The 24,489-nt window shown below is 48.2% G+C and overlaps 1 protein-coding gene across 1 annotated transcript; it reads left to right on the forward strand.

Annotated features, from left to right (window-relative positions):
- The first annotated feature begins 1,183 nt into the window (after positions 1–1,183).
- On the forward strand, positions 1,184–17,705 carry LOC128821800 (serine/threonine-protein kinase PAK 3-like). The gene is made up of 10 exons (XM_054003122.1): positions 1,184–1,274; positions 2,887–3,018; positions 7,311–7,442; positions 7,721–8,053; positions 11,004–11,116; positions 11,745–11,862; positions 12,715–12,814; positions 13,261–13,454; positions 15,956–16,093; positions 17,465–17,705. The coding sequence occupies exons 2-10, from the start codon at positions 2,887–2,889 to the stop codon at positions 17,555–17,557; spliced, it is 1,353 nt and encodes a 450-aa protein (XP_053859097.1). The 5' UTR covers positions 1,184–1,274; the 3' UTR covers positions 17,558–17,705.
- Positions 17,706–24,489: the final 6,784 nt, after the last annotated feature.

Below are 24,489 nucleotides of genomic sequence, written 5' to 3' on the forward strand. Positions count from 1 at the left end.
AGGAAGCAAGCACCTTGTAGGGAAGGCGTCTTGCCAGGCAAAAAGCAGAAGGGGCGAGTTTCTGTGGGTGCGTTTTGGGATGAAGCCTGCAGCTTTGGAAATGGCATTAGTGGCTCGGGTGGGGGTGAAGCTGCAAGTCCTTGACTGCTGTCTTGTGTTGCTGAGAAGAGGAAGGACATCTTGGAATTGTGGGTGCTGTATTTGACGTCAAAGGGGCAAGTTTGTGGTGGGGGAGCTGCGTGGGCCCAAAGGACCCAGGGGTGCCGGTCAAGAGCAGCTGAAGGTGGGCCAGCGCGTGGCCAGGGAGCCAAGAATGCCAAGGGCGTCCTGGCCTGTGTCAGCAAGAGTGGGGCAGCAGGAGCAGGGCAGGGAGCGTCCCCCTGGGCTGGGCAGCGCTGCGGCCACAGCTGGGAGTGCTGTGCCCAGTTGTGGGCCCCTGTGAAGCAGAAAGTCCTTGAGGGGCTGGAGCGTGTGCAGAGGAGGACACGGGAGCTGGGGAAGGCTGTGGAGCGCAAGGCCAAGGAGGAGGTGCTGAGGGAGCTTTAGCCTGGACAACGGGAGGCTCGTCAGGGCCCTTCAGGCACACTTCCATAGATCCATAGAGGACAGCGCTCACCCCAAGGCCTGCTTCCCTGCCAAACCTCCCCGCTCTGCATCCATGTGCTTTAGCCACCTGAGGAGGTGACACTTCCAATTTGTGGTTTCTTGGCTTGCTAGGAGGAGAAGCCCTGCTGATTTTCTCTCTTCCCAGCAAGCAAAGATGCTTCTGCACAAGCTTTCCTGCCCTTTTCCTGCACCAAATGGGATTCTGATCCACTCTTACTTTTCCATGTCTGCCGCAGCAATAGCAAAGGCCTTGCTGGCTATTTCCTACTTTTCCATTTCACAGCTTTCAAGAGCTAAAAGCTCCCTTGTGCAGAGGCACTGTGCCTTGCAGATAGCAGCCAGGGAGGACTATCAAATTCCTAGGCAAACAGAGTTCTCTTGAATTAGCCCATTTTAATCTGGCCGGAGTGACTTAGAATGCCATTGCTAAGAAAGCTGATGATTTCTCCTTCGAAGTGGTGGTTGTAGATGCCAGGAGAAAGGAGGTGCTAAACGATAGGTAACGGCCTGTCCCTCATGTTTCTCTCTTGCCACAGGTGACAGAAGCAGCAGCTGTCTCCGCCCCGGCTCCCTCTGCTCTTGGAGAGGAAGCCAAAGAGGAGCAAAAGGAGCAAGAGGACCACGAGCCTGCAGCTGTGGTCACAGCAGAGCCTGATGGTTCCAAGAGAGTAAGTGCCAGTTGTGGGTGGTGCTGTCTTTAGTGCAAGGCAGAGCTGCAAGTTTCTGAGCAGCCAGCACTTGCTGTTGCTGGCTGAGGATGCTGAGTGCTGGAATCCCGCAGGACGCGGCCATTTCCTGCAGGCAGGGACAGCTAGAAATTGGCCTTTGGCCTGTCACCTTCAGGCACCCAAGAGCTGGGGGCTGTAGCTCAGCTTCTGCCTGCTTGGCTCAGTGAAGCTCTGTCTCTGGGCTTCTGCAGGGCCGTGGCCAAGGGCACAGGTGCTCGTGCTGGAGGTCACAGGGCTTTCTTTGGTTGTTTTCCCTTTGTGCAAAGGTGTGTTTGGCTTGTGGAAGTGTTCTGCAGTTTTCTGCAGCAGTTCTTCACTTGTACAGTCTCTTTTGGCTTTTGATAAGCTGCAAGGAGATGATTGCGTTGTCCATGAAGCTGGGGCAGGCCATTCTTGTGGGGTGAGGCCAAAGGAAGCAAGTGCCTTGTAGGGAAGGCTTCTTGCCAGGCAAAAAGCAGAAGGGGCGAGTTTCTGTGGTTGCGTTTTGGGATGAAGGCTGCAGCTTTGGAAATGGCATTAGTGCCTCGGGTGGGGGTGAAGCTGCAAGTCCTTGACTGCTGTCTTGTGTTGCTGAGAAGAGGAAGGACATCTTGGAATTGTGGGTGCTGTATTTGACGTCAAAGGGGCAAGTTTGTGGTGGGGGAGCTGCGTGGGCCCAAAGGACCCAGGGGTGCCGGTCAAGAGCAGCTGAAGGTGGGCCAGCGCGTGGCCAGGGAGCCAGGAAGGCCAAGGGCGTCCTGGCCTGTGTCAGCAAGAGTGGGGCAGCAGGAGCAGGGCAGTGAGCGTCCCCCTGGGCTGGGCAGCGCTGCGGCCACAGCTGGGAGTGCTGTGCCCAGTTGTGGGCCCCTGTGAAGCAGAAAGTCCTTGAGGGGCTGGAGCGTGTGCAGAGGAGGACACGGGAGCTGGGGAAGGCTGTGGAGCGCAAGGCCAAGGAGGAGGTGCTGAGGGAGCTTTAGCCTGGACAACGGGAGGCTCGTCAGGGCCCTTCAGGCACACTTCCATAGATCCATAGAGGACAGCGCTCACCCCAAGGCCTGCTTCCCTGCCAAACATCCCCGCTCTGCATGCCAGGGCTTTAGCCACCTGAGCAGGTGACACTTCCAATTTGTGGTTTCTTGGCTTGCTAGGAGGAGAAGCCCTGCTGATTTTCTCTCTTCCCAGCAAGCAAAGATGCTTCTGCACAAGCTTTCCTGCCCTTTTCCTGCACCAAATGGGATTCTGATCCACTCTTACTTTTCCATGTCTGCCGCAGCAATAGCAAAGGCCTTGCTGGCTATTTCCTACTTTTCCATTTCACAGCTTTCAAGAGCTAAAAGCTCCCTTGTGCAGAGGCACTGTGCCTTGCAGATAGCAGCCATGGAGGACTATCAAATTCCTAGGCAAACAGAGTTCTCTTGAATTAGCCCATTTTAATCTGGCCGGAGTGACTTAGCATGCCGTTGCTAAGAATGCTGATGATTTCTCCTTCAAAGAGGTGGTTGTAGATGCCAGGAGAAAGGAGGTGCTAAACCATAGGTAACGGCCTGTCCCTCATGTTTCTCTCTTGCCACAGATGACAGAAGCAGCAGCAGTCTCTGCCCCGGCTCCCTCTGCTCCTGGAGAAGAAGCCAAAGAGGAGCAAAAGGAGCAAGACGACCACGAGCCTGCAGCTGTGGTCACAGCAGAGCCTGATGCTTCCAAGAGAGTAAGTGCCAGTTGTGGGTGCTGCTGTCTTTAGTGCAAGGCAGAGCTGCAAGTTTCTGAGCAGCCAGCACTTGCTGTTGCTGGCTGAGGATGCTGAGTGCTGGAATCCCGCAGGACGCGGCCATTTCCTGCAGGCAGGGACAGCTAGAAATTGGCCTTTGGCCTGTCACCTTGAGGCACCCAAGAGCTGGGGACTGCGGCTCAGCTTCTGCCTGCTTGGCTCAAGAAAGCTCTGTCTCTGGGCTTCTGCAGGGCCGTGGCCAAGGGCACAGGTGCTCGTGCTGGAGGTCACAGGGCTTTCTTTAGTTGTTTTCCCTTTGTGCAAAGGTGTGTTTGGCTTGTGGAAGTGTTCTGCAGTTTTCTGCAGCAGTTCTTCTCTTGTACAGTCTCTTTTGGATTTTGATAAGCTGCAAGGAGATGATTGCGTTGTCCATGAAGCTGGGGCAGGCCATTCTTGTGGGGTGAGGCCAAAGGAAGCAAGTGCCTTGTAGGGAAGGCTTCTTGCCTGGCAAAAAGCAGAAGGGGCGAGTTTCTGTGGGTGCGTTTTGGGATGAAGGCTGCAGCTTTGGAAATGGCATTAGTGCCTCGGGTGGGGGTGAAGCTGCAAGTCCTTGACTGCTGTCTTGTGTTGCTGAGAAGAGGAAGGACATCTTGGAATTGTGGCTGCTGTATTTGACGTCAAAGGGGCAAGTTTGTGGTGGGGGAGCTGCGTGGGCCCAAAGGACCCAGGGGTGCCGGTCAAGAGCAGCTGAAGGTGGGCCAGCGCGTGGCCAGGGAGCCAGGAAGGCCAAGGGCGTCCTGGCCTGTGTCAGCAAGAGTGGGGCAGCAGGAGCAGGGCAGTGAGCGTCCCCCTGGGCTGGGCAGCGCTGCGGCCACAGCTGGGAGTGCTGTGCCCAGTTGTGGGCCCCTGTGAAGCAGAAAGTCCTTGAGGGGCTGGAGCGTGTGCAGAGGAGGACACGGGAGCTGGGGAAGGCTGTGGAGCGCAAGGCCAAGGAGGAGGTGCTGAGGGAGCTTTAGCCTGGACAACGGGAGGCTCGTCAGGGCCCTTCAGGCACACTTCCATAGATCCATAGAGGACAGCGCTCACCCCAAGGCCTGCTTCCCTGCCAAACCTCCCCGCTCTGCATGCAAGGGCTTTAGCCACCTGAGCAGGTGACACTTCCAATTTGTGGTTTCTTGGCTTGCTAGGAGGAGAAGCCCTGCTGATTTTCTCTCTTCCCAGCAAGCAAAGATGCTTCTGCACAAGCTTTCCTGCCCTTTTCCTGCACCGAATGGGATTCTGATCCACTTTTAGTTTTCCATGTCTGCCGCAGCAATAGCAAAGGCCTTGCTGGCTATTTCCTACTTTTCCATTTCACAGCTTTCAAGAGCTAAAAGCTCCCTTGTGCAGAGGCACTGTGCCTTGCAGATAGCAGCCATGGAGGACTATCAAATTCCTAGGCAAACAGAGTTCTCTTGAATTAGCCCATTTTAATCTGGCCGGAGTGACTTAGCATGCCGTTGCTAAGAATGCTGATGATTTCTCCTTCAAAGAGGTGGTTGTAGATGCCAGGAGAAAGGAGGTGCTAAACGATAGGTAACGGCCTGTCCCTCATGTTTCTCTCTTGCCACAGATGACAGAAGCAGCAGCAGTCTCTGCCCCGGCTCCCTCTGCTCCTGGAGAAGAAGCCAAAGAGGAGCAAAAGGAGCAAGAGGACCACGAGCCTGCAGCTGTGGTCACAGCAGAGCCTGATGCTTCCAAGGGAGTAAGTGCCAGTTGTGTGTGGTGCTGTCTTTAGTGCAAGGCAGAGCTGCAAGTTTCTGAGCAGCCAGCACTTGCTGTTGCTGGCTGAGGATGCTGAGTGCTGGAATCCCGCAGGACGCGGCCATTTCCTGCAGGCAGGGACAGCTAGAAATTGGCCTTTGGCCTGTCACCTTCAGGCACCCAAGAGCTGGGGGCTGCGGCTCAGCTTCTGCCTGCTTGGCTCAGTGAAGCTCTGTCTCTGGGCTTCTGCAGGGCCGTGGCCAAGGGCACAGGTGCTCGTGCTGGAGGTCACGGGGCTTTCTTTGGCTGTTTTCCCTTTGTGCAAAGGTGTGTTTGGCTTGTGGAAGTGTTCTGCAGTTTTCTGCAGCATTTCTTCACTTGTACAGTCTCTTTTGGCTTTTGATAAGCTGCAAGGAGATGATTGCGTTGTCCATGAAGCTGGGGTAGGCTATTCTTGTGGGGTGAGGCCAAAGGAAGCAAGTGCCTTGTAGGGAAGGCTTCTTGCCAGGCAAAAAGCAGAAGGGGCGAGTTTCTGTGAATGCGTTTTGGGATGAAGCCTGCAGCTTTGGAAATGGCATTAGTGGCTCGGGTGGGGGTGAAGCTGCAAGTCCTTGACTGCTGTCTTGTGTTGCTGAGAAGAGGAAGGACATCTTGGAATTGTGGCTGCTGTATTTGACGTCAAAGGGGCAAGTTTGTGGTGGGGGAGCTGCGTGGGCCCAAAGGACCCAGGGGTGCCGGTCAAGAGCAGCTGAAGGTGGGCCAGCGCGTGGCCAGGGAGCCAGGAAGGCCAAGGGCGTCCTGGCCTGTGTCAGCAAGAGTGGGGCAGCAGGAGCAGGGCAGGGAGCGTCCCCCTGGGCTGGGCAGCGCTGCGGCCACAGCTGGGAGTGCTGTGCCCAGTTGTGGGCCCCTGTGAAGCAGAAAGTCCTTGAGGGGCTGGAGCGTGTGCAGAGGAGGACACGGGAGCTGGGGAAGGCTGTGGAGCGCAAGGCCAAGGAGGAGGTGCTGAGGGAGCTTTAGCCTGGACAACGGGAGGCTCGTCAGTGACCTCCAGCAGAGTTCCATAAATCCCTGCAAGATAGTGCTCACTACAAATGCTATTTCTCCTACAAATATTATCTCACTGCATCCAAGTGTTTTTGACACTTCATTTGGTGACTCTTTCATGTTGTGGTTTCTTCCTTTGTTGGGAGGAGAAGTCCTGTTCAGTTTCTCATTTCTCAGCAAGGCAAGGCTATTTTCCTCAAACTTTTCTGTCTTTGTCCAGCACTTGTTGAGATTCTGCTCGCATTTTCTTTTGTAAGGTGACATTTTTGGAGGATGCAGTATTTTTGCATGAGATCACATTGTTTGGGGCAGCGAGATTGGTGCAGAAGGAGCTGTTCTGGTGCCAGGCCAGTCAACAGGGCCTTGCACTTCGCATTCATATTGACAGTACCTCTGCCTTTTTGCAGCCCAGGGAATCAGTAAACGTGGTGTTTGGGAACTGAGCAGGAAATCAATGCTCTTGCATTCCAGATTGTCCTCAGAGATCAGAGGAGCTGGCAGAGGCTGGGCTTTATTTCTGATTACAGCCCCTTTAGCACTCTCAGTGTCATCAAGTCCAAGAGAAGCACTTGGCCAAGCACAGATGCTGCAAGAGTGCCATTCCCAGTGCAATGCTCTGGACCTGATTGCATTCCATAAGGACCTAAATGCTCCAGATTCCCCGGGAGTGTGGTTTATTGAAGCAACAGGAGAGCAATCTCAGGATTGCTGCTGATCAGGGCAATGTCTACCAAGTGTGTGTAGCAACAGAAATGATAGGAAAGAGAGATTATAAGAGTGAGTTCTATCTTTCTCTCTCTCTCTCTCTCTCTCTCTCTCTATCTATCTATCTATCTGTCATTTGCATAATTGAATCTTCTTGGCTCTGGTCCAAAGTAGTTGGAGGTGCAAAGTTCACTTAAAGCATCCCTTTCAGGAGAGGATTAGAGACACGTTCTGTTGACCGATTCTGAGCAGGCAGAGCTGTTTCCCCCTCCAGATATGGTGGTTTTTTCCCCTCAGAGCTGTTTTCCTCCTCCAGCCTCTTCATCCTGAGGCCCCCAGTTAATTCTTTAATTTCTGCCTGTCCCAGAGAGGTGGAAGAATTCCATGTTTTAGGTGGTGAAGAGAACATGAACTCCAGAAGTGTCTCTCATAAAGGGTGAGCTCACCCAGGAAGCCACCTGCAGAGGCAGGATGGAGCTGTGGGACTGGGCTGGGTGTCAGTCACTACTGAAAGACAAACAGGACATGGCAGGAGCAGAGGGAGGCCCTCACCAGACCCCTGAGAAATGCCACACCTTCCCTGTCAGCTGCCTGAGAGGCTGTTGGAGCTTCAGCCCCAGATGGCCCCTGATTGTAGTGCCAGGGTCACTTTGGAATCTGTGCCTCCCCACGGGCAGAGAATGACCCAGGAGAGCAGCAGCACAGTGCTTTGGGAACGTGTGAGCCCATCAGTTCTTGAGTCTTAGCCCACAAATGTCCTATGGAAAGTTGAAACCCATCTTCTCTTGCTTTCTGTGCAGATCCTTCCAGAGAAAGAGCAGGAGCAGATTGCCTTATCAGAGATGCCATGCCAGACTCAGGGAGAGCTGAGAGCCCAAGAGCAGGAAGAGCAGCTCAGGCAGCAGGTGGAAGAGCCACAGGAGAATGGCCAGGTAAGCCAGACTCGCCAGGTGTCAGAGGGAAAGGGCAGGAAGAGGGGCATAAAACAGAGCTCTTGGGAGTGAGGAGGCCAGGAGTCCCAGAGGCACTGAAAGCACGGAGCCTTGGAATCTGCAGAGATCAGCACTGGGACAAGAGGGTTCCATTGGAAGCAGGTGTGGGTAGGGAAGCAGAAAGAAGTGGCTGAATAAATGTGATTTTGAGGCTGCAAGAGGAAAAAGCTGAGCCTTATGGCAGCTCCCAGTCACTTGCTCTGCATTTGTGTGTACAGAGCATCAAGGCAGAGCCACAAGCAGAGCAGCCCGAAGCTCAGAGTGCCATCACGGAAGTAAAGAAGAACCAGGAAGACACGAGAAGAATTCAAGAGGAGATGAATCTCCATCAGCAGAGGGGCGATCAACAAAACCAGGTGAGTGAAAGAGTGGCAGCCACTCCACTCATGAAAGATCCTCTCTCTTGTATTTTACAGAACTTGAAGGAACAGCTGGACACAGACTTTCAGAAAGCTCACGCTAAGATCATGGCAAGGGAGAAGAGGCAGGAGGAAGAAATTAAAATCATCAGAGAAAAACTTAATCCCCTCCCTCAGGCTCTACAAAAGCAAGTGAGTGAAAGAGGGATAGCCACTGCAGTCACCAAACTGGTGGTTTCTGCCCTTCTGGCCTTCCCAGTGCAGAGCAGCAGGGAGCGGGGTGATGCCTCTGAGTGCCATCCTGCTCTAGTGTGTATCACAGTCACTCAGAAGGACATTTCCTGGTGTGCTGAATCTCAGCTGCTGCCCTGGACAGTGGGACTTGTCCTTTGGCCTTTTGGCCAGCAGTCATCCAAATTGATTCCTGCTGGCCTGTTCCTGCTCTCCTTGTTTCTTGAGGTGTTTTTACAGGGGAAGATGGTGACCCAGATGGAGGATTGAAACAAGCTGTCTGTATCCCTTGTAAATCTGTTCTTTCCTCACAGTCAGTGACTCCTGACTGACAGGGACAAGCTGTAGTCTCTGACTGCTTTGTTCTGTTTGACTCGAGGTGCAAGTGTTGACATCTCACCGGGCAGCCGGCAAAGACTTCCGGCAAATGAGTGGCACTGAAGAGCCCCGAGGCTGGCGTGAGGCACAGGAACTGTCCCCACCAAAGGTGCTACAGGTTGGGCATGACCTGAAGATGGTGCAGGAAAAGAGGACACAGTGGGGGGAGGACGAGCACTTGAACAAGGAGCTGCACGTGTGTCTGAAGCCCTTGGAGGGGGAAAGGAATCCTTGAGAGGAAGTAGAATGGTCATTGTGGCAGTGATCCTTCAGAAAATCCATGAAAATGGACCATGAATCTGGCTATCCACTCGAGTAGAACTAGCCTTTGGTTTTGACCCATCCAGTCTGAGAAGTGGACATCAGAAAAAACCCACTTAAGAGCGCTTCATGTTGCTGACAGCACCTTCCTAAGGGCTTGCATTTGAAATGGAATCTCAGGCTAATCTCTGCCAGCCACCTTTCTGACATAAACTCATTTCTTGTCCCAGATCTACAAGGGCTTTGTCACCAAACCTGCTGCAGCAACAGCATGGTCTAAAGGAGCTTTTGCTCCCCAACCTGAGAAGCGGAGCCGGGGCGGTTTGTTCATCTCCAGTGCTGACCCAGCTGCTGCTCAGCAACAGGAGATCAAGGATGACTCCCTGGAGCTACGGAGTACGTCTGCTGTATTTCTTGTCTGAGGGACAGTCTATTGTGTGCAGGTGTCAGCATAGCTGTACCAAATGCTTTTCCTGAGTTTGGTGTCCCAGGGACATTTAGAGACATTTCCCCACAGGAACTGCTGTAGAAAAGCAGTCTCTGTGCTGGCCACCTGTGCTGCAGAGCTGTCTGCCTGGTTGTTGTTGTTACCCAGCCGAACACAAAGGGTTCAAAGCTCCAGGCTCTGGGTCTGCCTTTTGAATCTCCTGGAAGCTGAGATATCTGCTTTAAAGTGAGCATCTTGCATTTTGTTTCCCTCAGGGACAATAGTGAACATGGAAAATCCTGTGATGAAATACACTGAACTGGAATATATTGGCAGAGGGTGAGTCCAACCACAGTTACTTCTACATAACCATGGGCCAGGTGTTTTTCTGGTGGAATATCTATGCAGTGTGAAGTCAGAACAGCTGCAAACAGACATCTATCCCCATGTTCAGACACTGGGGATAGATTGTCCCATCTCTCAGTGCTGCTCTGAATTTGTGAGTGTGCCCAGAAGGCATTGGCAGAGACACCTCCATGCTGCCAAGTTCTTGCCGGCAGCAAGGAACAGGACCTGGAAAATCTCCTTGTCTCTCAAGTGTGGGACAGTTCTGTGTTAATTTCCTGAGCATTTTTGTATATCTCCAAATCATACAGCCACACTAATAAAAGGGGAAGAAACTTGCTTGCCTGAAAGAGCAAGATACTCCCTGATAGCTGTCAGATAACAGTTCTCAGGAACATTTCTTTCCAAGAGATTGCTGAAGGAAATACTCCATGGTCAGGACAAAACCTGCACAGTTTAGAACCTGAAACCCAAGGTGAAAGAAGGAGCTCTCCTTAGGAGCTGAGGCAGTAAACAGCAACGCTTCAGGGACAGGCCCAGTGCCCATGCACTTGAGAGGAAAATGCATCATCTGCCTTCGGGCAGAGCCCGCCTGCATCCGGCAGGTTTTAGGCATTTGCAGCAGAGATCTCCTCTGTGGGCTGGCTTTCACTGCAAGATCTAAATGTCTTCTCCTTTCTTTGCTGCTTTTTTGTTTCTAGGACTTTTGGAGATGTTTGCAGAGCACTTGACAATGCCACAGGAGAGCAGGTAAATGTCAACAAATCCCGCAGGTCCTCTGGTGTGAGCAGCTGTGGCTGGAGCTTTGAGTAGAGGTGTGCAGAAAAGGCACAAGAAGCACAGACTGCTACCAGCCTGCAAAATACATTTGGGACAGTCTTTGTCCTTCTCAGCTGCCAGAAGGAAGGCAAGGAGGGCAACAGTTCCTTTCAGAGAAGGATGTGCTCATTTGCTCTCCATTGCTAAAACAAAGGTGGTGCCTTTGAGCATCTCACTGCTCTTTGGGGCTACGGCTTCAGAGTCCTGAATTCTCACTTCTGCTTGCCAGCAAATGCATCTGAAAGTTACTGGTAGTTCCTTAGCCACCTGCAGTGCTGCACTGGAGAACTGCACGTAGGGAGAGATCTGCACAGCATCCCTAAAAGCCCTAAGCCCTGCCCATAGCCCGAGATGTATCCACAGAGTATTAAGGCATGGATTACTTCTTCTGAATCCCAGACAAAGCAGCAGGGAGTGTGCTCAGAGCTTTGTGGGTGATAGTTGAGACACCACAGTTACCAAGTGGACAAGGCAAAACCTCAGTGGCCACGTGTCCTGTAAGTGGCCTCCAAGGGAGCAGAGAAATGGGCTGTTGCAATGTCAGTTCCTAATTACTGCAATGCCCAATCACAAGGCAGTTTGGCACAGCTCGGCTGTGGCATTGCAAAAGCACTCGCTCCATGTGCCTTGTGGTCTTGTGCCGCCAACTTCTCAAGTTACTCATTTTCAATGTCATTTTAGGTGGCCATAAAGAAAATAAATCTCCAAGGACCGAGGAAGAAGGAACTAAAAGTCAATGAACTTATGCTCATGAAGACAAATAAGAATCCCAACCTGGTCAACTATTTAGACAGGTGAGTTGTTGTGAATGTTTGTTTACATATTGCAAACATGCATGGTAAAATTCCACTTTGTTCACTGGCAGAAAATAGAGCTGTAATTATTGGTTAATTATTATTGCTCTGCTCATCTCCAGTGGATGGGAAGAGAGTGCATCTTGTCTGCATGAGTCTTCCCTGGTACACAGAGTTTGAAGATTATTCAAAAACCTGCATCAGTCATATCTTACTGAATCAATAGCCTGTAAGTTCACAGCCACCACATTGTTTTGGGGCTTGGTTTTTTTCAAGAGTCCTCTTACGTCCAGATAAACTAACATGGATTTCCCTTGGATTGCGTCCCCTCTTTTCCATTGCTTTGCATGCCAGGAAGACTAGGTGCTTATTTCCAGAAACACACAGTTTGACAGGTTTTTGATCTGTTCCTAACCTGCAGTTTTTACTTGCTGGCAATTGAAGACATCTCCTTTTTTCACAGCTGTGCCTTTCTTCTTGAGACAGATTGCAAACAATGCACAGCCTAGAGGGAATATCTATTCCTTTCATTCTGTCCTTGTCACAAAGGGACTTGGAAACAATAGTCAATCAAGAAAACAACCTAGCCATGCATGTTTATCTCCATGCTCTTGTTTCCTTCTTTCAGCTACCTTGTGGATGGGCAGCTCTGGCTGGTCATGGAGTACATGGACGGAGGCACTCTGAGCGATGTCATCAGCGAGACCTACCTGTCTGAAGACGAGATGGCAGCCATCAGTCGGGAGGTCAGCAATCCCACCTGTGCTGCCCAGGGCTTGGGCAGGATTGTCTGGGAAACAGGGCTCCGACCTGGAGTGATTTCATGTGCCAAGCTTTGTTTCTGTGTTGCTGGTATGCTATGGGCAAGTAAAAGCCTCTCAAGTGAAATGCCTGCCAGTGCCCCTGCACTCACAGCAGTTAGTTCTTGTACTCATATCTCCTACTGTTGTATTCTCACTCTGTCTCTTGGATTTGTATTTGCTGTTCTCCACCTTGCTTCCCTAAACTTTCATCTCCAGCCTGTCTGCACTGCATTCCTTGCCTGTAAAAGCAAAGGTGCTGGTGGCAGCATTTGAAATGATCAGCAAAATAAAAAGAGAGACTCATTTCTCATAGTCCTCAACTGGAAAAGGACAGTAGTGCAGCCAAAATGCTCTTTGCTTCAGGAAGGTGACTGTTGTGATACTTCCAAGTCTGTGCTGAGGCCAGCAACAAAACCTTTGTCATGCAGCCTCCCACCCCAAAGTGATCCACTTCACACCAAAGGGAGGGACTTTCTCTTCCTTGGCAAAACCCCTCACTTGTCCTCTGCATGGAGAAAGCACATCCACAGCAGCAGCAGCCATGCTGGCTGGTTTGCAGGGGACAGTCTACAACAACAGCAGCTGCTGTTGCTTTTTCAAAAGCTGACATGCCTTTTCCTTAGAAAGGTCCTGCTCTGCAAGTGGTGGAGCAGCAAGCTCTTCCTCGCAATGGCACTGTGTTCTGCCATTACTCACCATTCCCCTGCAGAGGGAATCTTTTAGAGCTGTTTCCTTTCTTGTGTAATGAAATCACATCACTAATTTTTGCCCTCCTGTTTCTGTTTTCTCTCTCAGTGCCTGCAAGGCCTGGATTTTCTTCACTCGAACCACGTGATCCACCGAGATGTGAAGAGCAGCAACATCCTTCTCAGAACCGATGGCTCTGTCAAGCTGGGTCAGTGTATTCTTGGTCAGGTGCAGCATTCCAGGGATGTGGGCTGTGGGGCTGCTTTGAGTGACTGCCAGCTCCCCAAAAATGGTGCTGGTGGCAGTGCAGGGCCCCCCACTGTGAGCTGATGACACAGTTGCAACGTGCACAGAGGTATAAGGAACCACGAGAAGTCAAGAGTGGCATTGCTCTGTGTGTGTCTCTTCCAGAGGGAGGGAGCTACAATGTAAAGCTTCAGGGGAATGAAGGCCACTGCTGTGAGCAGCTTAAAACAACTGGGGTTTTTTTGGAAGTGGTCAATTCCATACTTCCTTGTCTAAAGCCCTGAGGAAACAGAGCGTGGACAGTTCTCCAGGAGACTCAACAGCACATTCTTAGACTGAGAGTGGGGAATTCTTTTGCTTGATTTCCTAACTTGAGCTGGCTTTCATGGTATGTTTTTTTCTCCACAGTTGACTCTGGCCCCTTTGCTCAGCTCACCCCTGAGCAGAGTCGACAGAGCTCAGTGGCCAGCATTTCTGGGTGGATGGCGCCTGAAGTGGTGACAGGTCAACCATATGGCCCCAAAGTGGACATATGGTTTTTTGGAATCGTGGGCATCGAAATGGTGGAACGAGAAGTCCCTTACCGGAATAAAACTGTTTCGGTAAGGTGCAAATACTCACTGATCCTGCTTGTCTTTCTCACCTGTCCCATGGTCAGTGTGCCATTGGACAAAATCCCATTGCCATCTGCTGGCACCACTTCCACCAAGGTCCCCTTCTAAAAATGTCCCTGCAGCACATCAGCATCTGCTGTCGATTTGGTTGCATCAGAAGGGAAGAGGAAGGTAACCAGTTCAGAAACCTAACCAGTTCAGAAACCTGGAATTTTGGCCTCCAGCCATGCCTGAAATTTCTCATTTGCTTTTTGAAGCCTGCTGGAGCTCTGTCTCTGAAGGACAAGAATTTTTCAGTGGAGAGGTTAGACATGTGGTAAATAGCCTGAGAAATGGAGGTTAGACCTTCCCAGTTTCAATTTTATAGAAAAAGAAAAAGAAAAAGAAAAAGAAAAAGAAAAAGAAAAAGAAAAAGAAAAAGAAAAAGAAAAAGAAAAAGAAAAAGAAAAAGAAAAAGAAAAAGAAAAAGAAAAAGAAAAAGAAAAAGAAAAAGAAAAAGAAAAAGAAAAAGAAAAAGAAAGGAAAAAGAGAAACAACCACCAAAGCTATGCCCAAGTAGTTTTGTCTAGGAGCGATGATGGGTAGGACCGTCAGGGTGGACAGAAACGAGAGATCTTTGAAGCCAGGTCTTGGAACTTTTGGTTTATTGCAAAGGGCGTGGCTGCAGGGGCCCTGTTTGGAGCTGCCAGCCACAGCTCGGAGCAGGCCCAAAAGAGGAGCCCAAAAGAGAGACCTGAAAGAGCGAGGAAGTTCTGGTTACAGCCCAATAAATCTTCTTCTGTGCTGAATATTCTAATTGTCACTAACCAATCTAGTACAAAAGACAGATCCTATAGCATTTACCTACAGCCTATAGGAATAATTACATTACCATACTGTGTTACATTTTAAACCTTAAAAACTACTCTTTGCACCCTGAAGGGGATTGCCTTCAGCCAGCCATACCATTGTTTTCCAGTTGCTCAGTAACTAAGGCTAGTAACTATCTCAAAGCTTACTTTCATTTCAATCTCGCTTATAGTTTCCATATTCTAAAAATCTTTTGCCAGATTAGAACGTTTTCCTGTTTCATCTTCCCCAACAGTTTTGCTTTCTTGTTCTTTTTTTAACCACAGCACATCAATTTTCCTCCAAACTGTAGCATCTTTTCCCAATCCTGTTGGCCTTCAAAACTTTCAGGCTTTCAAATCATCTGTACATTGTTCAGTCTTGCGTGTGGGTGGCCTGGATAAGTTTAGGATGTGTTTTTCTCCGACTGCAGTTAGAATTGTACACTAAACTCTTGGCTGTTTCTGGGTACTTTAACAAGTTGATGAGCTTGCAGCCAGGTGCCCAGGGCTGGGATCCAACGTGGGCGGTTGACGCCGGTGCTGTGTTCCTTTACCACAGGAGCAGGGCCATCCCTGGCTTGCACAGTTCTAAGGACAGTGAGGACTCCAGCTCCCCACCATGTCCAGTGGCTGAGCACAGCTGCAGAGAGACAGGATAAAACCCTCTTTGTGACCTCTGGGGGTGTGGGAAAAGGAAAGAAAGCTGCCATAATTATTTATACTCAAGGGGAGTGTGTTTGCTGTTTCAGGCTTGGAAATTTTCCTCTGGCTTGAAGAGGATAGTCTTTTTGGTCACCATCTATTTCAGTGCCACCAGCACAGAGCTGTTAGTATTGTGATAGGCATTTTTATGGAGACCAGGCCACAGCCTGGTGCCATGGAGAGCCAGCCAAAACCTCCCATTTCTTACCCAACACTTTCTGCGATGGGGACACCATTAATGCATTGATTGAGTATCCAAATGAGCAGAGGGTGACCATAGGGATGGCACTTCTTCTGATTTGACCTTGAAAAGTTTTCCTTTTGCCACATAAAGAAGCTGAAACTTGCAGCTGAGAGACAGAGCTGCAGGTGGCTCCTGTGTGCCCAAGCAGGCATTTTCATCCCAATACATTTGTGCAGGCATCTTAAACTGTCTGTGTTGAATATGAGATTCCAAATGTTTGTTTCCTTACCTGAGGAATACCTGGCAGGTTTCCTTTCTTGCCTTCCACGTACTGCTGTTTTCTAGAAGAGGACAAGAAGCTCGATGAGTTTTGGTTTATGACCACTGTGCTTAAGGGACCAACAAGCACTGCAGAGATGCCTTTCATGTACTAATCCTTGGAAATAATAGAGTTAGTTAGTGTAGCAGAGTCCGTCTTCTCAAAAGCCTGTCAAGCTGGTGCGAATCCTCTGAGAAGGAAACATGCTTTGCTGATGTAGTTCCCACTAACTAGGTCAGTCAATGAAATCAGCTGCCAAGGCAAGATCTGCTGAATGCTGGAAAAGCTGTGGCTGCATTGGGCTTTGGGTTTTTGGTTGGTAAAGAAAAGTCATCTCTGGGTCTCTGCCAGGGCAGAAACTGCCCTGCAGAGTGGAGCTTAAACAATGGGATCTGAGAGAGCACTTACAGATGGGAAAGAAGCAGCTGGAGCCTTATGTTTCCTTTTCCTGCAGGCTCAACTCCTGATAGCCAGAGGAGGGAGACCAAAGCTGCGGCAGCCCAACCGATTCTCGCCTTGCCTGCGTGACTTCCTGAGCTGCTGCCTGCAGACAGACGAGGCACGGCGCTGGTCTGCCAAGGATCTCCTGCAGGTAAAATGCAAAGGGGCTGCAGGTGAAAGAGTGTCTGAGGGATGGGCTCCTCCTCCAGTGAGGTCCAAGGCATCAGATGAGCCCCCGTTCCTCCTCACCTCCACTCTTGGTGCTGTTCAAATGAAAACAGTGAAGAATCCTAGACTGGGCTGGGCTGGCAGGGCCCTGTGAAGGTCATCTGGTCCAAGTGTCCTGCAATGAGCAGGGACATCTTCAAAGAGATCAGATTGCTCAGAGCCCTTTCCCACCTGACCTGGAATACCTGCAGGGATGGGGCACCTACAAGCTCTTGGGACAACCTGTGCCGGTGTTGCACCATGCTCTGAGTAAACAAGTTCTTCCTCAGACTTACTCTGACTTGATCCCCATTTTGTTTAAAAATATTTGCCCACATTCTATTGTTAACTGGCCCTGATAAAAAAGATGTCCTCCACTTTCTTCAAAGCCACTCTGAAGTCTTGGAAAGTGGCAATAAGGTCTCCCTGGGGCCTGTTCTTCACAAAGCTGAATAACTCCACCTCTCTCCGCATTTCCTGAGAAGACAGGTGCTCTGTTTTCTGGCTGTTTCTGTCACCCTGTTTTGTAATTTGGTGGGGTGCTCCGTTTTATCGAATGGCAAAAGAACTGAAGTAGAGCAATGCAGGGTACAGAGCCATGAAATGGTGGTGGAGGAACCCAAGGAAGCCAGTCCTGGCAGAGCAGTCTGGAGAGATTTGGCTGTGGGCAGGAGGGGCTGTGGGGGGCTCACTGTGAGCCTCTGAGGGGCCCTGGTTTCTGCCCCCCACCCCACCCTTAGAGGTTTCTGGCACGCAGACAGGGGCAGCTGAGAGGGACTTGTCCCAGCCCCATCTGCTGCCTGGCACGCTCAGGCAGAGGGGAACTGGCCCAGGCTTACTGCCAGCCTGTGTGGCAGAGAGGGAACTGCAGCAGCCAGCGCCACTCGGCTGGCCCTGCTGGGAAGGAAGGTGCCATCCAGCACAGGAGGGGCAGGGCATGGAAAGGTAGACACTGCTCTGTCTCCCTGTGGAAATTAGCACGGTGCCTGTCTCTCAAAGACAGGGACCTATGTGGGTCACTGGAGTTTCCTGAAAGGAAGAAACCCCAGGGACAGAAAGCACCATTTCTAGAGCACTGGCAGGGCAAAAATCCCAGCTAGATGGAGAAACCAGAATAAAGGGATAAGTGGGATTCTGGGCCAGGTTTGCCTGTGATGGCAAGGTCCTGCACAGGATGACAGGGGAGCAGATGTCCCCGTCACTCCTCTTTCTGGGTCTTTCTAAGTACCAGAGGAATCCTGATTGAGTCTGTGAAGCACTGAGCTTGGAAAGTCATGGTTCACTGTTCTTTTTTTTTTTTTCTCCCTATGGACAGCATCCATTTGTAACATCAGCCAAGCCAGCGTCCACCCTGGTACCACTCATCAACTCAGTGAAGAAGGAGAAGAAGAAGAAGACAAGAATCTAACAGTCAAGATATTATCTCCATAACCAAGTTAGAGTAGGATTGTAGAGTAGGACTCTAAAGTAGGATTATTGAGTTGTTTTGTAGTATAGGTTTATAGAGTAGGATTGGAATTAAATAAAGTTTCTGAAGCATCAACTCATTTGGCAGATTCCCCTCCTTCTGACCCCTTCAGAAAACTCAACATTTCCTTCTGAATTGCCAGGTGTTTTTGATTGGTGCTAAGACACGCTTATGGCTTCTTTGGTATGGTTTGTAAGTGGAGAAGGCTCTTCTTCATTCATCCTCTCCAGACCACACTGCCTTTGGAATACAGCCCACTGGTCCCTTTTGGCACATCTGGGGCACTTCTAGTTGAGGCAGAAATGGCAATGGCATCTGCAGGAAAAACCAAAGGGGGAGAGGGGAAGCCAAACCATCCTGTGCTGATGCAGGCCTTCAGCTGTGACTCGAGAGCATTTGGGCGCCTGCCACTTGGATTTGTATCCCTAAGTGCAATGTCTTTGGCTGGAGGAGAGCCTTGCTCAGCTGAGAAAGCAGCAAGATCAGAGAGGGTGCTCTGAAAGGTCTCCTGCGGTGCAGAGCTGTCAGCGACTGTGAGGTGAGAGCGGGCCCGGCCTTGCCCGGGCTGGAGCCGCAGCAGAGCCCCGGCAGAGCCCGGAGCAGCCTGAGCCTCGGCAGAGGCAGGCTGCCAGGAGGCCCTTGTAGCTGCAGGAGGCAGCAGCCCGGCCCTGCGTGCCTCTTCCTGGTGTCATGAATGAGGTGCCATATGTCAAGTTCAAAAACCTGCAAGATTTAAACTTTAGCAGCAATTTTAATTGAGGTATAAAAAAATATAAAATAATAATAAAATCAAATATAATGAAGTAGTTACAAATAGAAATTTGGCAGTGGTTCTGATAAAGCATAAGCAAAACCAACCGGGGGACGGGGAGGACCTCTCACCCTGCCGCACGTACAAAAGGCAAAAGAATCCAAGCACAACTTTTATACTGTATGCTAATACATATTCATCAATAGTTCCTGTAAATCTCCTCCCAGTTTTGATTCTTGAAGTCTAAGTCACCATATTACACAGCGCACGTTCCCGTTGTTCGTGGGGGTCTTCTGGACTCTTCAGGGATCTTCTTGGATGAAGGCCGATGGTCTTCCTGGCTGTCCTCTGAATAACCTGGCAGGTTGCACATGCACATGGAGCTTGGTGTTACATAAGTAAGCATTATGTTCCTGTTTTGGGTTCTCTATCTGGAATTATATCAACTGCTTTGTCTTCAAGGCTGTTCTTGCCTAAGAAGAAGTTGCCTGGACTTTTATTTGTCTCAATGTCGATTCCACTCTTGGAGGTTTTCCCAGCTTTGTCCTTCCCAAGGCCGTTTGTGCTAAAATATCTCAATACTCCATCCTGGATCATATGAACATCTGCGAACATCTGTTTTGTGATGCTAATGACATATCGCTTTCCCCTATTACTTTTTAACAAATATTTTCTAAAATATCAATATAGTTACAATTATTAGCACAAATCATCTTCATTTATCACATCTCCATCTGGCTGTGTTTGAAGGTAGAGGGTCAAAGCAAACTCCCTTGGTTCCTCCCTGAGCCCTGCCCAAGAGGAGGATGAAACCAGATGTGCCCGCACTAGAAGTTATGGTAGCTTGTTTATTCAACAGTATAAAATCTGGGCCCTCTCACAGCAAAGTTGGCAGCCTGGCCTGAGGGTGGGCGAACCACATAGGAATTCCCCGTTACTGGGAGTGCTTCTCCAATCCTTTGGTGTGACAGGGCATCCCCAGCTGACGTGTGTGTCAGGACAATGGTCAAGTATTAGGGTAACTGGTGATGTGTCTTTCTTCATCCCTACAGGCAATCTTTTGTAGCAATAATCGGGTGCATTGCTTAGCTTATCCTTCTCTACTTCTTTGCTGCTTTGCCCTACAGGAAATGACACTTCTTCCTTAAGTTGGTGTGGGTGTCTTTGGTGCTGACCCTGCCAGCAAGCCATTCCCTTCAGAATTGGACTCGGTGGATCCCTTCCAACACAGAACGCTCTGTGATTCTGTGATCACTTCTACAAAGTTTGCTCAGAATGACTTTCAGCTAAAACACTTGAAACTATTTGCTGAAATCAGAGTTGGTAGATAGTTCTTGTTGGTAAACAATGGAGGGAGAGAACAGCTTCATGTGGTTTTTTGGGGCGTTGCTCCAATTTTGTGGGTTCCTCCCTCCATTTTGGGATATCGCACCTCCCTTTTGGGGGTCTCCACCCAGCGATTGTGGCTTCCACTCCTTCCACTTTGGGGCCCCCCTTTAATTGTGTGCACCCTATCCCCATGTTCCACACATGCCCAGCATCCCCAGTGTGCACTGAATGGCCAGCAAGGGACTGGGGAATGCTGGGACCCACAGTGATGTCAGCCATCCCTCCTGGTTACACACAGGACTCCTCGGCCCTTTTTGGGCTGCCCTGGAGAGCCAAGGCCACGGTGAGGAAATGTCTTTGCTGCCATGCTGTGCAGGATCTTGCTTGGCTCATTATGGCCTCATGTCCCCTGTGAAAAGAAGTGATACAGCACCAGCACCAATCTGTTTTCTCTCTAACTGGAAACAGCTATTCTGAAACAGTCTACAACAGCATTTCAGTTTACATAACACATTATGTTTCTTACTCCATCATGTCACATGATTAATTTGGGTGAACTAAGTTTTTTCCTAACCTATTTCTGTGTTTGAAAAAAAGACCTTGTTATTAAGGACATACGTTTCCCTCATAGCATCAGGTATTACTCCTTTCCTATTAATGAAGTCTTTGAAGATATCCAGTTCATGCCACAAAACATCTTGATCTTCCTTGTTGCTGTCAGGGATTAATGAATATATAAATCCAGCAAAGTTATCACACTTGTTGCACAGTGCCTTTAAAGTACATTAACTGATGGCAACAGTTCTAATTGTTAATATTTATTGTACCTTGATTACGTAAGTCATTACAAGGTAAAGAGTTCCTCTGGCATTTTATTAACTGAAACTGCTTGCAAGTTAAGCATGCATACACTCACTGGTCTCATATGGTCTCAGTCTCTGCAGATTTCCAAATTACATGGCTCACATTAGTTCTTGCTGGATGACCAGGGCACTGTAGTATGGAGCCAACACACTTCCATACTCTTCCAAGGCATTTAAAGCAGAAAATATTGCACCTATCCTTTCAGATGCTGTCTGCTAAGCCTCACAGTTGGCCAGTTCTCACAATTTTTAAACTAAGCCTCACAGTTGGCCAGTTCTCACAATTTTTAAACTAAGCCTCACAGATGGCCAGTTCTCACAATTTTTAAACTAAGCCTCACAGTTGGCCAGGTCTCACAATTTTTAAACTAAGCCTCACAGTTGGCCAGTTCTCACAATTTTTAAATTAATCTCCCACTTCTAGTCTAATCTAGATAACACTTTATCTTTTGTTCTCATCTTAGATGCATGCTTCACACACTAGCTTTCTTTCTGGATCAGAAATTCACCCATTCCTTATCTTCTCCCTGCTCATTGTGAACAATTTTTGGTTTGGTTGAATTGAATTTTTCCTGCTATCTTTTCCTTCTGGGCATCAGCTGTAGTTAACTTATTTTGCATTTGTACCAGTCCCAAGAAAACCTGGTGCAGTGGTTTCTGACTTTCCCTGATAACAAAGCAAAGAATGTGAATTGCAGATGGCAAAACCCCCACATTTAAAAGACAAACTATGCTGTGCAGCAGAAAGTACAATTCCACTTGAAGCATCCCTGGTGTGAGGGGTATGTGGTGCCTAGAAAGTTGTGAAGAGAACAAGGAAGGAGGGCAAGGAGTGAGAGTTCTGTACTGCTGTGAGTAGCAAAATAGATTTGATATTTCTCAAAAGAAATTTTAAAAAAGTTTGTATATTTTCTGTTTAAGACTGGGGGTTTTAACTGTCAAGCCGTTGGGTATTTCTCTTCTTATGCAAGTTAAATAAATCTTTCGTTTTTCAATATAATTTATAATGCACAATATAAATTTTTCCATAATGCCCTGATTTCTAAATTCAAATAAGCATATACAAGACAGTCAATGCCAACGTTAATAACAATGCTGTAGCACTACTAGCTGCACTTAATCTCCAACATTGATATACCTAAAATCAGACATCTCTGAAAGATGAGCAGGAGACACCTGATTTCCAGAGATGCCGGACTTTTCAGAGTTTTCACCAAATCAACAGGACACCTAAGTTCTTGTGATCTCTGAAAGTCAAGTCTACCTCAAATCAGATGTTGAACAATAGAAAAAGAAAAGCACTGTAAACCTCTCCAAATTTACCTAGAAGTGGTTTTGCAGTAGAAAACTGCTTAAGTCACTGCATAAAAAGATGCCAAATGACCAAAATCAACTGACCAAAAAAATGGAAGAACTTCCTTCTAGATAACATTCAGCCCTAGCATTTTCAATTAATCTCTTTCAAAACCCACTAACAAAACAGTAAGTTAATTTGCAAGCAGAAGTTTTAATTTAGTAATATTCCTTTGAGCAAGGTAGCCAGGGTGTGCAATGCAGAACTTTCTCAGCATCCAGAGCCCAACTGCCCAGAATACCATCTCTTTCAATTTCCTAAATACTACATCCAGCCCTTTTCACACACTTGCTAAAAAGTTCCCTGTTGCTCCATGAGGTTCTGGTTAATAGACATGTCAGGGTTATCCGAGTGACACTGTCACCCAGCACAGATGGGTTCTCTTGGGGATATTGGCAGAGTGAGGATAGCACTAAACCATAGGTACAATTCAAACTTTGTTTTCTTCACAGGATGTTATGATTGATACAGAAGAGAATTTATTATTAGAATGGCACAGGATTTTTACAAGCAGAGTCAACATAGTACAATCTGTAACTAGCACGGTAGGGAATTTATAATACAATTTAACTTATAATTTCTCATCACCTGAATCTCTGCAGCTCAGGTCAGATCCCAATCCATGGTTTGCTGTATCAGTATTACAATGACAATCTCGAGGGGCTGGGGAGCCAGAAGTTGCAGGGGCTGCCTGGGAAGTCAGAGCAGGGCCTGGCAGCCAGGACCACCCAGCCATGGCAGCCAGATCAGCCCAGGGTATCAGACACTTCCCTGGGACAACAAAGGGCAGGCTGGGACACGGGACCAGGGTGGAGCTGGCTTGGCCACCAGGCACTCACATAACGTGACTTTGCACACGTATACCAAGCTACTAAGATGCAGGTATGCTCAGATCTGAATCTGTGCCTAGCCTATATAAAGCATGCCCAGGTAATATAAGGGCTAAATAGAAGTAATTTCCTATGTAAACCTACTTTTTCTTTCTTTTTTTTTTTTTTTAATTTTTTTTTTAGGGAACTGAAATTAAAAACATAATTTATTTTCTATAATGCAACTTACAAAACACATATTGTTGATGTTGCTATAAGATAGATGGGAGAGTTAGGTATTCTAATTGCTGCCACTGCTTAGGTATTCAGACTGAAGATCTTTATGGGCACTATGATTAAAAGCAATGCCTGATGGTGTCAAAGGAGAGATTATACCGTGTTTCAGCTGGCTTCAGATAAAGACCATCTTTGTTTACTGACCTTCATTGTAAAAAGATTTTTAAGATTTTAAGTAACAGACATATAATGTGAGTTCAAATTAATGTTATATAGAACATCACTGTGTACAGCAAACTGCATCTGCTGCTAACAGAGTACTGGTTTAGCTAGGAAATTGCTAGGTTAAATTCTCATCAAAATCTTGTGTCTGAAGTCAGTGTATTACCCTCTTCACCTTAGTTTGTTTAGATCCACTTCTCATCACAGATCTATGATTTAAAGCTCCATCTAGAAATATAAGTCTTGTGCAGCCTTTGCTGTGGAATTTTTAGCAAGTAGAGCTGTTTGAAAACTCTTACAACAGTATATTCAAAAGATTTTTTTTTTAATCGAGGAATAAAAATACATTAGCGAGAATATTAGTTTTTAGATAGAATATTAATGCCTCTTTTGAGAAGCTTCTTAATAATTTTTCACCTTTATAAATGCTCAACCACCTTGTAAAACTGTTCTGAAAAGTGTACTTTTTTGTGATGATGATGATTAATAGAAATGAGAACAGATTTGCCCCTTTTTACAAAAATATCCTAAACTGCTCTCCTACTCAGACAGGTTCCAATTCCTGGATCTTAGATAAGGATCCACATTTTGGATACAGAAAGTTAGAAGTTCATTTCCTCATTTCTTGTATATACATGTAAACAAAGATATTGAATAGTCCCACTATTTTTTTGCCAAAGTATGTTATTTGAAGCTGTATTTCTGTTAACAAAATACCACTTTGGTCAAAAAAAGTGGGGGCACATGTCAAGATAAATGGTCTTTTTGTAGACTGTGACTAGGAAGTAACCTCAAAACCTTTTGCTGCAAGCTACTGATGACTGCGATAGGTAAATCTGTTCTGTGCTCCAGAAAATTTCTGCAACATAGGTTTTGTTTTCATCAAAATATTTCAGTGAAACAGTATTCTAGTAGGAAATTACATTCTGGATAAATTAATCTCCCTAGGGAGCACATCAGTTCCCATTTCAGCAAAGACACAAGCACATGAATGACGGGGATGAAATCCTTCTGCCTTCAGTCGACTCCTAAGCTCACAAGACATGGGATCCCTGCAGTTTTCATGCTGCCTTGATAACATGTTGTAGACACAGAAAGATCTGCTAGCACAGGATCATTCAACTCTCCCTCCTGTCCTCTGTCATTTGCTCACCCTGGAAACTAGAGTTTCTCAATTTAGGAGTGAGGAGTAGTGGAGAAAGCTGTGGGAAGACCTGGGGCATATCTGACCCTGTTGGGAATCACGCTCTTCCCAGCCTTCGTCCTGGAGTCGTTGCTGAACTCTCTGGATGCCTTGAGGGCACTGA

This window comes from Vidua macroura, chromosome Z, assembly GCF_024509145.1.
Source record: "Vidua macroura isolate BioBank_ID:100142 chromosome Z, ASM2450914v1, whole genome shotgun sequence".
In the NCBI taxonomy this organism is placed as follows: Eukaryota; Metazoa; Chordata; class Aves; order Passeriformes; family Viduidae; genus Vidua; species Vidua macroura.